This window comes from Chelonus insularis, unplaced genomic scaffold (genome assembly GCF_013357705.1).
Source record: "Chelonus insularis isolate UGA/USDA-ARS -01 unplaced genomic scaffold, ASM1335770v1 contig_121_pilon, whole genome shotgun sequence".
Taxonomy (NCBI): Eukaryota; Metazoa; Arthropoda; class Insecta; order Hymenoptera; family Braconidae; genus Chelonus; species Chelonus insularis.
The window spans coordinates 497881-513339 of NW_023276363.1; the positions used below are offsets into that span (position 1 = coordinate 497881).

General features: G+C 28.3%; 1 protein-coding gene across 4 annotated transcripts in view; it reads left to right on the forward strand.

Annotated features, from left to right (window-relative positions):
- Nucleotides 1-15459, forward strand: part of LOC118065678 (glutamate receptor ionotropic, kainate 2-like) — a 52383-nt gene that overhangs the window by 27197 nt on the left and 9727 nt on the right. For all 4 annotated transcript variants that reach the window (XR_004690184.1, XM_035081116.1, XM_035081122.1 and 1 more), the window contains exons 6-10: nucleotides 71-124; nucleotides 214-378; nucleotides 5510-5662; nucleotides 14859-14960; nucleotides 15122-15223. Coding sequence is in view for 3 of the 4 variants with exons in the window: in XM_035081116.1 (XP_034937007.1) it covers nucleotides 71-124; nucleotides 214-378; nucleotides 5510-5662; nucleotides 14859-14960; nucleotides 15122-15223 (576 nt within the window). In the remaining variant the exon portion in view is untranslated. The remainder of the gene's footprint in view (nucleotides 1-70; nucleotides 125-213; nucleotides 379-5509; nucleotides 5663-14858; nucleotides 14961-15121; nucleotides 15224-15459) is intronic.

Sequence of the window (15459 nt, forward strand, 5' to 3'; positions counted from 1 at the left end):
TATTTATTTTTCTTTTGTTTAATTCTAATTATTTAATTTGTTTATTTAATAAAAAAATATTTATTTTCAGATACTCCAATTACAAATGAATGATTACAAGTATCACTACCTCTTTACAACTTTTGTAAGTATTGAAGGTATTAAAAGCTAAGCCAAGTATAGAAAAAAAAACAATATCAGATGAAATAAATTTAATTCTCATATTGATCACAGGATATTGAAACTTTCGATTTAGAGGACTTCAAGTACAATTATGTGAATATCACTGCCTTTCGATTAGTCGACGCTGATGATGCTGGAGTCAGAGGAATTTTGCGAGACATGGAACGGTTTCAACCTGCTGGAAATACTATTCTCAACAAATCACGTGTTATTGAGGTTTGTCATTGATATCTAATTTCTAATTTTTTATCTATTATTTTTATGTCAAGGTCTAATGAAGTTAGCACAGCTTATAAGTTTTGTCTGAATAGATTAAGGTCTTCTGTCTGGAGTATTTGTAAAAATTTCTTGAATAATTGGAAAATAGCCTAGATAATTTTGATCAATTGTTACTTTAAAACCTATCGATTGGCATACCAGCTAGTGGCTAAATGCGGTCAAGTCTTTCTTGAGGTATTGGTAAATATACTTTCATGATAGGCAAACAAATTTTATATTGATGATTTTGGAGAATATTAAAAAAGGTCTGATCGATTTGAGCAATTATGTAGTCCGTTCTTATATCTAGTAAGATCTAAATTCATTAAATATGACACTCAACAAATTAACTATTCAAAAAATAAGTAAAACAAAATTCTGCAGTCGTTGGCAATTTTTGGTATTCACTTTAAAATTAAAATGTCGATCATTTTTGATTGTTATAAGATTAATCAATCTACCACGATACACATGTAGAACACGTGCTCACTTTGGATTCATCTAATTTGCACCCTTCGTCAGATACACACAAAGTTAGTAGCGTACGAAGTGTGCATATTTGAGCGTAAAGATTTTCAAGCTAAATTAATGAACATGATTTTAGTGAATAATAATTTGAGGTCATATTAATATTGCTATTATATTTTATTTTGTAGTTTCAATTGGACAGATTTAGTCAAATGAAAAAGCTATTCATTAAAAGATGATGTCTACCCACCGTTGATGTAGAAAGAATATTTTTTTAATGTATTCCAGCAATATTGTGAACGATCCTAGTAATACTTTAAGTTATCTCATTTTTATGTTGTATTTTCGTTAGTGTAATTGGACTTTTTTCCTAAGTCTTTTATTTCTACTCGAGTTAAACAAGCGTATAAGCCAACAGGAAAAATAGCAGAAAAAAAAGATCGTCACAATCAACGAGAGTTGAAGAAAGAATAGTAGTATTGGTGTGAGGTAAAAAAGTTGGCAAAATGAGCAGTGTGCGGCAGAAAAGTGCACACGATGAAACGGATATAGTTCTGCAGACAAGGCGTAGTATATATAATCATCATTCAAAAGTTTCTTTACAGTGATGTTAAGAATACTAAAAGAGACGAAACGATTGGTGCAAAGTATAATGGATGAGAGTGAAATCAAAAAAAGTAAAGAAATTTAACAGAAAAAAAGAGACATAAAAAAAAACAGAAAACTTGTTATAATAGTATAGAATACTGACTTGAATACTGATTCACTTCACTTACCTATGAACATCTTTCGTATTTATTTGTACGGCATAAAAATATTTCGGAAAAGGAAGAAATAAATCTCTTTATTTAATCTAAGAGGTTCTTCAAGATCTTTGATCAAATTCATTATCAATATAAATAAAGCCTTTCCAATTTTTTGCTCAGTCAGATTTTCCCGCAGATTTACATCATCATAACGATAAATCGTGGGTTTTTATTTTAGCAAATAAATAGTTCGTTATAAGAAATAGAAGATTATACAAAAAATAAAAAAGAATAAAAAATAGTAAATAAGAAATAACAGCAAAAAACCAAATAATTTTATTTTTAATATTAATCAAAATTTAATTATTTATTATATTTTTTTAAAAGTCTGTTGAGAAAATGATTTTATTGATTAAAGAAAAATTTTCTCAGTAGAAAAAATCAACTTTGTACCAACATTTATTAACTAATAAAAAAAATTTTTTACTGCTAATGGTATGAAAAAAGGAGAAGCAATGAAAATATTCTTAGGTATGTCAAGTTTCATTAAACTAATGTTTAAAATAATTAAGATATTCGGATTAACAAAAAAAAAGTCACTTAGCAACGGCGGACTAAAGCCAAAGTCTCACTACTCGTGATGCAGACGCAGTTACCAATGAATCACCGAATTTCCTCTCGACTCGGTGGATAACCTCTGGGCGTTTGCATCATAAATCACACTATCTTGCACTCGAACTAGTGGTTTTATTATTTTATTTGCTGCGTAGAGTATATAGTCATCCAAAGCAGAGTCAACGAAGGATAAAACAGACTAAGAAATAGTGCGGATTCTACATTCAACAATCAACATTGCACCTTTCCACAAAAAACGGCAAATTTATTACTGATTATATTTACTAAACTTCTACAAACGGTTGGGTAAAAAAATTTGACTAAGTTAAAAAAAAATATATGTCAAAAAGATAGAAAAGAAATGGAGATCTGAATCAAGATCCAAGAATCAAATTTCCATTAAATCTTTACATTTCAAGATCTCTATCATCAATCCAGACAGAAGCATGTATGTATGTGTACCTATAAATGTACGAATCTAGATATCTAGGAAATTTAAAAGGATTTATTTTGCTAGTCAATTTTTTTACTCATTTGAGAGCAATTCAGATCTAATAAGATTTGGAAATGAATGAAGTAACTGGTCTTGAATTATTTTCAAATAAATTTCAATTTATCTGTCAGGGGAATTAGTTATTTTCCATGTATTTTTAATGAGTAATTTTCTTATTATTATTCATTTATAAAAATGAATTTTCTTCTAAAAATGGCAATTTATTTGAAACACTTAATATACAACAAAGCTACTAATGATCTCATCTAATGTTTTGAAGTTTTTCATTATTCAGCATTTCGTTCTAAATGCTAATGCTTTATTTGTATAGCATATGACGAGAAAAATGTATAAAAGAGCATAAGAGAAGCTTATGCAGTGGATACATTCCAACCGTCTGAACAAATAACACGTCTGGAAGGATACACGTATCTAAAAGCAGTGAATTTTCTTGAAGTCGAATAAAATTGAAAATAAATTTAACAATCCGTCCAATCATACTACAATGAATTAAATTTCAATATATTTTATTTGTGTTTGTAAAGTTGTTCAGTGTAAATAAAAATCCAAATGTCACATTAAAAAGAATAAAAGTATCTGAAATACAACTAGTTTTCTCAACTGTACGCAAGAATTCACACAAACTTTCAATGAAGTTACGGAAAATTTGCGGCTAATCTTGAATCCAAGACCTACCCACTCGATGCTGTTAATGTTTTCCGCCAAGCCAAATACCGTCTCGTAAATTTAACAAACTATTTTCTTTCTCACTTACTCTTTCTTACACTTCCTTTTCTTTTTCATTAGCTTGAAACTATATAATAAAACGTTTAAATTTCTTAAGTGCTACTATCGTGAAAGCTACACAGTATTTTGTACTCCCTTAAAAAATAAATCTCTAAATGAGCTTTCTTGTGAAAAACATATCATAATTTTCTTCTTCATAAAATCTTGTTTAATAAAAAAAAAATAAAAATCTCAGGTATAACGTGTGTAAATACATTTCGTTCAACACAAACGAATAGAGTAAATCATAATGAAACAACAAAATTAGGGCAAGAGAATTTGATTTAGGAAAAAGTTAGTCAATTTGGCTTTCCTTTCTTACTCAGGAAGTTTTTGCTTCCGCAATGTTCTTAATTTATTTCATACATTAACGTATATTTTTCTAGATTTTTTAGAATAAATTTCAAATTATTTACCATTCATCTATTAAACATTACTGTTAACTATAATTAATTATAATAATAAAAAGAAAAAAGTTAATTGACAAAACTACTCCAAAGAAGTGTTCTAACGTGTCAAGCATAATTTATTTCCAGTTTCTAATAATACACTAATGAGATACACCATGTTTTATTTCTCTTTTATGTCACTCTATCCTATAAAAGCACGATCAATGATGCTAATTAATAATCCCAGTAAATTAAGACAAAAGATGTCGAAAAAAAATTCTGTACAAGCATGACACTTTTACTCTGTCTTTTCCCTCGAACATTATTATGTTGATAAATATGTTTGGAGCTCACAATTTTGAAAGACACTTCAAATTTAGCAAAATATTGCACTTCTTTATTAATATAAGACTGCAAAGTCAACTTCTAAGTAATTGAGAGGTAATTTGACTTCGATGATATATATAGACTAAAATTCAGTCCAGTCGTCTAGACCTAACTTCCATAATTAGAGATATTGCAGTAATCCTCGATTTCTGATCTTCCAGTTAACTAGGCAAACAACCTAAAGCAATCGATATCTGAGTTTCACATATATAGTTGTTTACTCTATTCAGTGGTATCAAACAGATGACTCAAATAACTAAGATGTTTTATGTGCCACATACCATTACCCAAGTTTGCTAATTAGTTTTCTTCTGAAACTACACGAAAAAAATTATCTGTAGCAGCAACAGATTTTTGATTCGTTTCTATTACAAATTTTTTTTCTGTATGCTTAGTAAAAAACATGTGTAAGTGTTACAATTTTAGTCTGTAATTATAAGACTAAAAAAAGCTGTTGCAATTATAGTAATAATCTATAGAGAGTAGAAAATTATTTTTTTGATCAAATGAAAGTTTATAACAATAATCATTTGAATGCTAAATGTTTTATACACCTGATAATTTTTAATGTTTTATATCAAGTTAACTAGATGAAATTGACATTCTTAACTCTTTTTGTATAATATCGACACCAGTTTTAAAAAGAATAATTTCACATGTTTGTGATTTTCACTGAAGGCTTTTCATTTTCAACCGAAAAAAAGGGATTGTAAAAACAACACATATTCTGTCAGTTAATTTTTATGATTTTTTCCTTGGAATAATGAAAAATCACGTAATTTCATCAGAGAAAGTTCAAATGTCATTTAAACTCGTAATTCTCAGCTTTTAGTTGATATTAAAATGAGTGCAATGGACATAAAAGTTAATCTGAATATTTTGAGCACATTGTAAAAAATTTGTGATCGGAACCGTTATTAATGTTGTTAAATTCAGAGAAGAATATTTAATATCATTGATAAAAATAAAATATTATTAGAAAAATCGTTGATTCTATCCACAATAACCTTGTAAACAAAAATTTAAAAGGAGGATCATTTGTGAAATCAAAGATAATTGTTAAGGTTTGAAAGGTACAAGCTGTTATTATCTTTGAAACATTTATATCTTCAAAGGATAGTAATGAATGCTGTCACACAAAAAATTTTATTTATTATTATAAAAAATATTCTAAGTTGAAATTAAAAAAAAAATATTTGTTACAGGCAGAACCAGCTTTAATGTACGACAGTGTTAACGTATTTGCTGTTGGATTAAGGACATTAGAGCAATCTCACGCGTTAAGGCCTGCGAATCTCTCCTGTGAACTCGAGCATCCTTGGGATGGTGGTTTATCTCTTATCAATTATATTAACTCAGTAAGTAATCTTTAAACCATCAATAAATTTTCCCTATCCAGATAGACTTGAAAAAATTTTTTTTTCTGGTTGTACCAATTCTCGAACTTCCTTTCTAACAAAAATGCTTCAAAAGCATTTGTTAGTGTGAATTAGAGTCTGAAAGATTTGGATTCTCTCCAACCCATGTGATATCCGGGATGTTCACTTTTCCACAAGATAAAAATATATAAAGATTATAAGAATAAAAAATCAATAATCGGAAAAGAAAGATTTTCTTCTACTTCAATGTGAATAAATGAACATTATTTACGATCAATTTCAAGTCTGACATTTTACCATGAACAGAAAATTTATATAGAAGAAGATATTTTATTTTTAAGAGAGTAAGAGTCTTAATAAAGAAATAAATTTAGAAGTAGAAAGGTAATAAACTCATTTTAAGTTAAAAATATTGTTTATAGTCGAAATTTTCGTCATAATAACAACCACGAACAATTTACTTTAGATGTGAATCCTCGAAATCTCTCAGCTAAGTATAAAAGTAATTAGTAAACACAATTTAAAGGCGAACGTATTCTTCGATAATCTTACAACCTATTAAACTTTCACAACTATTGACACGTCCAGTAACTTTACGTGTTATTAAATAGTACAACTTTTTATGCAATTTTAACTTGAATTTTTCAACTTTTACAACTTCCCACAAGTTTTTGTAAATCATACACATCATTACTTGTTTGTTCTATTTTCTATTAACAAAAATTATTGATTAAAAAAATATTTAAACCATAATAGAGAAATAATTTTTATCCTTCTGAACTCTTAGAAGTTGGCAAGAAAAACGTTCTGATTTTTTTATTGCTCACATTTAAAATTCATCTTAAAAAATGTCGTAATATTGATAGCTACACTAGTGAGTTGTAATAACGTCGCTAGTAACAAACGCAATCGTAGCAATACAGAGAGTTAGATTGGTACTTCTCATGTCTACTAACCAAGCCACGAGTATAAATTGTTTAATGCTACGTAATGAATGGCGCGAAAGCTGTCGTCTACAGAAGCCACAAATTCTCTCATGACATCGAACAACCCTCTTTACGGAATGACCCACACATACTCACCTACTATGAACTTTCATATTTTTTCTTAATCTTTACTAATCAATTTTACATTAATATGAAAAGTAAAAATTCTTGTTATATTGATCATATAAAAAACAACTTCATGTTCGAATATTGAGTAATTGAATGCTTGGAATTTTCTTAACAATGCAATTTCATGGTAAAGAATTCACTCAATTATCTTAAATTGTTCAGCGATGGGAGGAATATGAGTTTTTAACATCATTCATTACTGGAAATAAAAATATTCTATCTTTTTGAAAGGATAAAGTAAACGTTTTTGCAAAAATAAAAATTGAAAAATGTCTATGAATTTTACACTGTCACATGCTATTTCTGTGAGAGGCAACTATTACAGTTTCAACTGGACTAAAAAAAAAAAAAAAGAATTAAAAGCAGAATAAATGTTTCTTTGAATCAAATAAAATAGCAAATATTTTGATATAAAATAATAATTATACAATTATTTTATAAGCTATTTAATATGTTCTAAAAATGGATAATATTCAGATTTACTATAAAAATTCTACGACTATAAATAAAAGTAGCTTATAATGGACGATTTTTTTATAAACCTCTCATGTCAAAAATCTCTATATTATTTCTGTATTGACCATATAGTTTTATGATAAATTAATTTAGTTTGAAAAGCTGTTAATGTCGAGTTTAATGAATAAGTACATTAGAAATGGTCATCAATTTTTTTTCATTGATGATGTACTTGACAAAATTTCTCATCAAAATATGGGAACATGGATAAAAAATTTTTATCAAGTAATTAATACGCTTGGACTTTTTCCAAATATTTGTTTGATGTCAATAATTTTTTATCGATGAATAAATAATAAAAATGAATAAAAAAAGCGTGTAATTCAATAGGTTGCTTTATTTTCTGTTAAAAATGTTTTTTCTCTTCATACAATTTTTTACAAATGTATTTCGTACCGATGATTATTATTTATGTTAAAAAAAACTCTGCTAATTATCTAAAAGTTGAGTACCAGCTTTATTACTCTACAGAAAAACATGTAAAGATTTCATCGTAAAACCCCGAAAGAAGTCAATCACATCATTTTCTCATTCAGTGTCATTAATAATCATTGATAATTTATAAATCCTTTCTATTTAAATTACATTGATTAGTGACTAGCTTGAATATTTTCCATTTCTAGGAATCTTAATCTAAACATTTTGTCTACAAGACTAATAAAACATTTAAAGCAATGATTTAATTGTGACAGGAAATAGACGTGGTTTGACGAGAATGTGTTGGCTGAAACAATATTTATCTGTTACATTGTTCCAGTGCGTCTCTTTTATTACAGCATTCGGAATTTCAGAACCAAAGTTGTTCCATATGTGATGGATAGAACACACTAAATGTTTCGGATAGCCGCTTAGTAGAATTGTGCTTTTAAATGATTTATATTCCGCTGTATTGCAATTATTCAATTAAATTTCTTGTTATATTTCATCTATTTTTATCTAAAAAATTCTCTTTCATTTTGTTAATAAATTTCATCAGATGATATTTGATTCCTTCAATGAAAAAAACTTTTTCAATTTTTATCGCAATTTTTATCACATCATTCTTAAAAGTGTATAAAATATTTTCTTTATAAACTTTGAGTAAATTGAGAGCAATTATTTTATTGAATAAAATTATGTTCAGTTACCAAACATGAATTACAGTTCATTAAATTTGTCACCTAGCCTGGTAACCATCTCTTTGAATTTATTTCATGTTAAATAATGTTACACAGTTGGCTACCAGTTGATTATCATCACAAAATGATAATGATGAACATGAAAAAGAGTTCCATGTGATCAGTAAACATCAGAGCTGAATATTAAACATGTTATACACAATTTTAACTTACACTCAATAATTAGAGTTACGAATTCACGCACAGTGAAAATTGAATATGATGGGTGTCTATTGCAGTCTAAGCATTGATCGAGCAAACGCATAGAATACTCAAACACATCAAATTCCAATGCATAGCAAGCTTGAAACGGCATGTTCACTACCGTAAAGGAGAGAAATAGTGCTAGAATATCAAGATACAAGGGGTAGCAGGGTACTACATTGCCCTTTCGTGACAACCTTAGATTCAAATTGGTATATATTAATGTCGGATATATGTATGTGAAGGGTGTTATCAGGAAAGTGCTAGAGCGAGAATTGATCCTGGCATATTACCAAGGATTATTAAACGATCACAACTGTTAGTGCAAATTTAAGAAAAAATATGTCATCTCTATTAATTAATATCTCAGTCTGTTTTTGTTAAATCTTAAGACAATTTATCAAGCTTGTCATGAAATGGTTTCTGATGGAAATATTTGTTGTCTTTGAATTTTTGATTCAGCTTTAAACCCCTTGAGATAACTGTCAAGTCTTAAACTTTAATTAACGTAATCTCTGATTTTGTTGATCGAAGTTAGTACGGTCTTAATATATTATAATTGTCAGCAAATAGTTGAAACAGCTATATCTTAGTGCCATTTGGATTCTACTAGATTTACCGGGTAATTACCACTGTACAAGTGGTTTAATTGAACCGAATGAGAAGTAATTGTCATGGAAAATGTACGAGAACATTGTTAAATATTGAACAAGTTGCAAATTCCTAATGATTTATCACCTTACTTATCTTTAATACAACTATAGTTTAGTTGTCATTATTAAATGAATAATATTTCTATTAGCAGAAAAAAATTTTATGCAATTAAGATGATGGAAATTTTCAATAACTGTACGAACTAATTTAACATGAAATAAAAGCTTACATTAATTAGCTTAGTTGTACCAGGATAAAATAAATACAGTAATATATGTCACAATTTGAAATTCGAACATTGCAAAATTTTAAACAAGGATAATATTAAAAATTGTCACGTTCCATTATATTTCTACCGAGTTGAGTTAAATCAAATGAGTAAGTGGAAAGAGTTTAAGAGAGAAATTTCTCAACCTTTTTGACTCAGTAAATGGGAGAGAAAGATGTGCATCAAGTGTGAAAGTGTAAGATAAAAAATTACCTACAATTTCTTTTATCTAATTTAAATTGGCGAGAGAAATCTTTTCTCTTTATCTACTTTAAAAGAAAGAACGGGATATAAACTCAATTATTTCTTGTAAAATATTCTCATAATTCATCTTTAAAACATTTTTTCTGCTTAATTATACAGCAAACCGATAAAAACGTATCAAATTTATACAGTTAATCATGAACTCATTCAGTTTTCCAGTATTTACGATGTTTTATTTCCTACTTGTTGGAAAAAAAATTCAGCTCTATCAAATAACATTTTTGAAAATTAAATTTTTCCATCACCCTCAACATTGACATCAAGTTGGAAAAGTTGTAGAAAACGATTTATAATCCTCTAGTGTATTTTCGTCGAAGAAAATGAAGGAAAGACACGCTTATACAGCAAGATGAACGTGATAGCTGTTACGTGGGTAATTTAGAGCCATAAAAAACACCTAGTATATAATAGAAATATTTTTACTACACTTTTATATGGAAATTACCAAAGTATATGAAAAATCCAGCGAGCACTGGTGTAAAATACCACTATAAAAATCTTTTTCTTTCAAAGAGTAACAATTGAAATGACAAGAGTTTAAATATTGTTACAACTTGTTGAAAAGTAGAATTTTGTTCAAAATTATCCTGAAACTTCAACTTAGGTTTATGTTAATCAAAATAACAGCTCCACCAGAATGGACGGCATGTGTATTAAAAATTTCAAGCATGTTTGAAATGTTTACAGAGCTGAATGCCAGTTACTAGTTTGACGTAGTTCATACAATTAAATTAAATAGGAAGCAGAATAGTTGACCATACCCCTGTTCTTCTAAGCAAATGAGTTTCGTATATCTACTTTTGATCTAGAGTTCCACGTTGTTTAAGCTAAGAATAGCTCTTGAATGTGGATATGGTGTAAGAGAGGATAGGTTCACATAGACTCTGGAACCTAGAATCTACACTAACATCGTCCTTCAGGTCTTTGACTATATATAGTTTCAAACCTTAGTCTTGTCCTAACTAGAGCCCTTAATTTATGGTCGTAGTTGTAATCCGAGTTTCAATTTCGTATCTCGTGTCCCTGCATCTCCTACTATTTTAGTTTCAACACCTTCTCTTATTGTAGTTTTCCTATGAAGATATTCTTTAACTTGGATTTACATCCAAAAAAAACTTGTAACTTGGACAAGTTTCTTGGTAACTTTCTTCTTCTTATTTATCCATCACTATGTTAGGAACTTTTTTGAAACCCTGATTCAGTTGTAATGGTCAAACCAAAAGCAGATCATTATCAACCTCACCACTAGGATCAAATAAATTCTCTCAAGACATTGTAATGTGTTCCAGTTTCCTCGGATATTTTGAACTGTTTATTTAAAATTTATATCTAGCATAATGTATGCCAATTTTTGTTCTTTAAAAAGTAAATGATAGAATCTAGCTAGAAATCGCCATTCCAACTGAAACAGTATTTTATGGAAACTCAATATTTTTAAATTTGATATAATACCTGACAAGATAGAATGCTTTTCAATATTGTGTTTCCTATTTTTCTATTGGATTTATAACATAACTGTATCCGATAACAAAATAGTTCCCTTGAAATACAAGTTTACATAATCACTGCAGCATTTTCATGGGTTACTAATAAGATTTACGTATACTCAGATAAAGATAGTGATTTATCTACATTAGGTCGATTTACTTATATTTGTCTCATTTAAATTGACCGTAGTATCGAAAAACGTTTTGTAGAAAATTTAACGTATAAAATATATGGATGAAGTACATGATATTTGATTAAGAGTTAGATAGCATCAGAATATCGACGCTTGATCAAATCCATCGAATGAGGGAATTTACTATTCTCTCATATCGTCCACGATCCCGATCGTACTCTAGTATTACTTTTTTTCATTGATGGTAAAATAAAACAGGAAAAAAAAAGAATATAAATACAATGGACATGAACACAGAATGAACAAAAATCAACGCAAGGTAACAACACATTGTGCATATATATTTGGCAAGAGAAAATCATTGACCTGGCAGATGTTGATTCTATAAATAATTTATAAATTTTTCAAATACAGTAGGTAGAGCGATGCTTGAAAATTCAAAAATTATTAGTTTTATTTGGTAATATAAGCAATTATTTCTCAATACATTTCTTTTGAACTAGTGTCAGATAAATATTTTTCCTATTTTTCATACAATACACATGTAATAAAAAGTGTAGATCAATACAACTGAGCATGATTTAATTGGGATATTTTATTTATTGTTTCAATATTTCTTTATAAAAAAAAATGAGAATTGTATCGTCGTATTTTTGCACGTTGGATTTTTCTTTTTATGAGTTTTTTAATTAAATAAAGTTATTTAGGATATGATACTTGGAAAAAGTTTAAATATTAGTATACTTTAAATCGCCATAGATTTCTAAATGACTTTCAAATTGAACGAATAAATCAAATCTTAATGAAACTAGAGCATAAAAGCTAGATGGTAAAAAAATTATACCTAGAATTCGATTAAATACTTCAAGTAGTAATTGATTAAATCACATATCGCAAAAAAGTTTCGTTATACATTTTAAGTAAGATAATTGAATTTTGATTGCTCAACTCTGATGTTAAATATTAGTAAACTAGTGATCTAACTAATTGATTGAACTTTTATACTTGCATTGAAAAATTTTACGAATATAATTAAAAATTTTATAAACTAATTTTTATTTCTAATAGTACTGAAAATTTCTTTGCTTTTAAATGACTTAAAAATTTTCAACAACTTTTTCCAACCTTTCACTAGTCATATACTACACAGACCACTTTTTAACCGTAGATATTTTAAGTATAAAACCACGTAGGACGTCCAATATTTTAGGTGCTATATAAATATAGGTATATATGAACAGATATAGCAGATAGGATGATTTAAAAATCATGCTGGCTCTCCCTTTCTCCTTTGTCTTTCTATATCGTAAGAGTGACGTTGAATTTCCTGCCATACTTTGCTTCACAGTTGGATGTCAGTCCATAAAAAAGGTCACGTAAAGGAAGTTTTCCTGTAAATCCGTGAACTCGCAAGACCCATTCTCCAACTCTGCTAAGTTAGTTGCTCATATTCCTTGCGCGTCGAAAAGATGTACCTTAAGTAATGGAGTAAAAATGATAAACTACTACACAGTTCAAAAGAAACTTGTAACAGATTACACTTGCCGAAGGCATTTCATTATCATTTCTATAAAATTACATATTTAAATAGTAACAAATTCCATTTTTTCGTGAAACTGATGCATTTTCTATGAATTTATTGATCACTGGTGATAAAAAGTCTTCTTATAGAAAACAGAATATTTTTTGTTAGAGATAAGTAGAAAAGAACATTTTCCATTTGGCATCTATAAAAGTAACATTCTCACTTTCAAGATAACATTTACCTATTGTTGCCTTTTAACAACCCTTTTTTATGACAATGTTGTCATCTAACATCAAATTTTATCATTATCTTTTCATATTTAACTACCAATTAATACTAATCACTCTGAAATTTATCCACCTAACCATAATTCATTCTGCACAATCCAGCTACTCTCCAAATACCATTTAACTACTCAAAATCAAGTGGGCCATGTTCGGGACTTAACTCTAGATTAGGACCAAATGTAAATTGCTACCTAGGTTAATAGTTCGAGAAATTGTTTTAGGCTTGACTTTTTTTTTGATGAAAAATAAAATATTTTCTGTTATCACAAAATATAAATATTTCAAATAAAATATCTGATACTTGGGCTTATAAAAAATTCTTGAACAAAAGATAAAGCTTTATTCTCTGAAAGCAGTTGCATTTCAACTGTAATATCATTAGGAATGCTAAGACGGTAGTTGAAGTCAAAGAGAGCGTTTATTGTTCACTTTTATTGAGGTGATGATAATATGCATACGATGATGATAATTCTTTTTTATCATCTCATTTAACTACATATAATAACATAAACTTACTATTGAGATCTGCTAGTATTATTTCTTCTAAACAACGATAGAAGTTGATGCTTTTGTGTTTTTTTTTACTCGGTTTTATTTACCTATTTCGTTGAAACAAATACAATTTTAGAAGTTAAAAATTTATTCGTGAGAATCGTTGCATGCGCACTCTATTCTTATCGACATTTACGTCAAATCCACTTGATCTCTCTTCATTTTTTGTGTTTTTATGGAGTACCAAAGAAAGAAGTCTATAAGAAGGATCATCCATTGAATCCGCCTGAGTATTCTGCTTGCTTCTGACTCTAATCGATTGAACGTATTGATGTATGATGACGTAACGAGTTTTTAAACATTAAAATTCATGGAGAACTTCATTATTCATTCGAAATTCAATTATGAAATTCCTTATCGAAATAATAATATTCAATAAATTAAAAACTACCATTGTCATATTACTTTGCCCGAGTTTTATTTTATGATAACTATGTCCAGAAATCAACCATCAATTTTAATTCAGTTATTGATTATTGGTCGTTTGAAATAACGACAGATTCCAATTTTGCATCGAAAAGAGCAAATAATAAGCTTATCATAAGCTAGATTTTATATACAACTAATATTTTAGTATCATTAGAGTTAATATAATTAGTTATTATCTATCAAAATTCAGCATAACAAAATTCAATTTGAATTTTAAATGCACTACTGCTTATAGCATCAATTGATTGTAATTTAATTTCAAGAGAGTCTAGATCTTGAAAAGATTTCATACAAAATATCTTCAGCAGTAGTTTTATAAAATACTTGAGTTGCTTATTGAATACTCTTTAATTTCTGCTACCAGATGTGAAAATTTAAATATTTCTTCCAATTTTCAATAAGCAGCTTCCTTTCAACATTTTCTTATTTATTTTCTTGAGTTTTCTATATCTATCAAAAATTTTAATCATGCTTCTTATGAAAGGTGCCAACCAATTATCAATCAATAAGACCTTTAACTTCAAACGTATACCATGTGTTTCGAGTACTTTATTGATAATAATTTTTACTTTATGATTTATAGGTAGAAATGAAAGGTATTTCTGGACCCATTGAGTTTAAAGAAGGACGTCGAATCCAATTCAAACTAGATCTTCTAAAATTAAAACAGCATTCTTTAATGAAGGTATGGATACTCTATAATTTCATTTACAACTGATAGAGGTGACAATTATTAATAACTCAGAAATCATATGACTCGAAAAATAAAAATTGTCAAGTCTCCGTATCCAACACTAATTGCTGAAATTAATCAATATCTTCTATATTTCATCAAACCTTTTGTAGGTAGGAGAATGGAGACCAGAATCAGGAGTGAACATAACAGATAATGCAGCATTTTTTGAACCAGGAACAGTGAATGTTACATTGGTAGTAATAACGATTCCGGTGAGTTGAAATAATGATCGTACTACGATTTTCACTTAGTTAAAATCCACTTTATTACGCTTTTCAAGCAATATCCTAACTTTGATGATGCTCAAAATCACTCGTTTTTACATCATACATGTTCATTGCTCAACACTCATACATCATAATTATTCTAAAAGTTTGTACAGATTTATGTACATAGAACTAACTTATAAAAAATTAATATAATTAGTAAATGAAGCCAAGTGAAATAG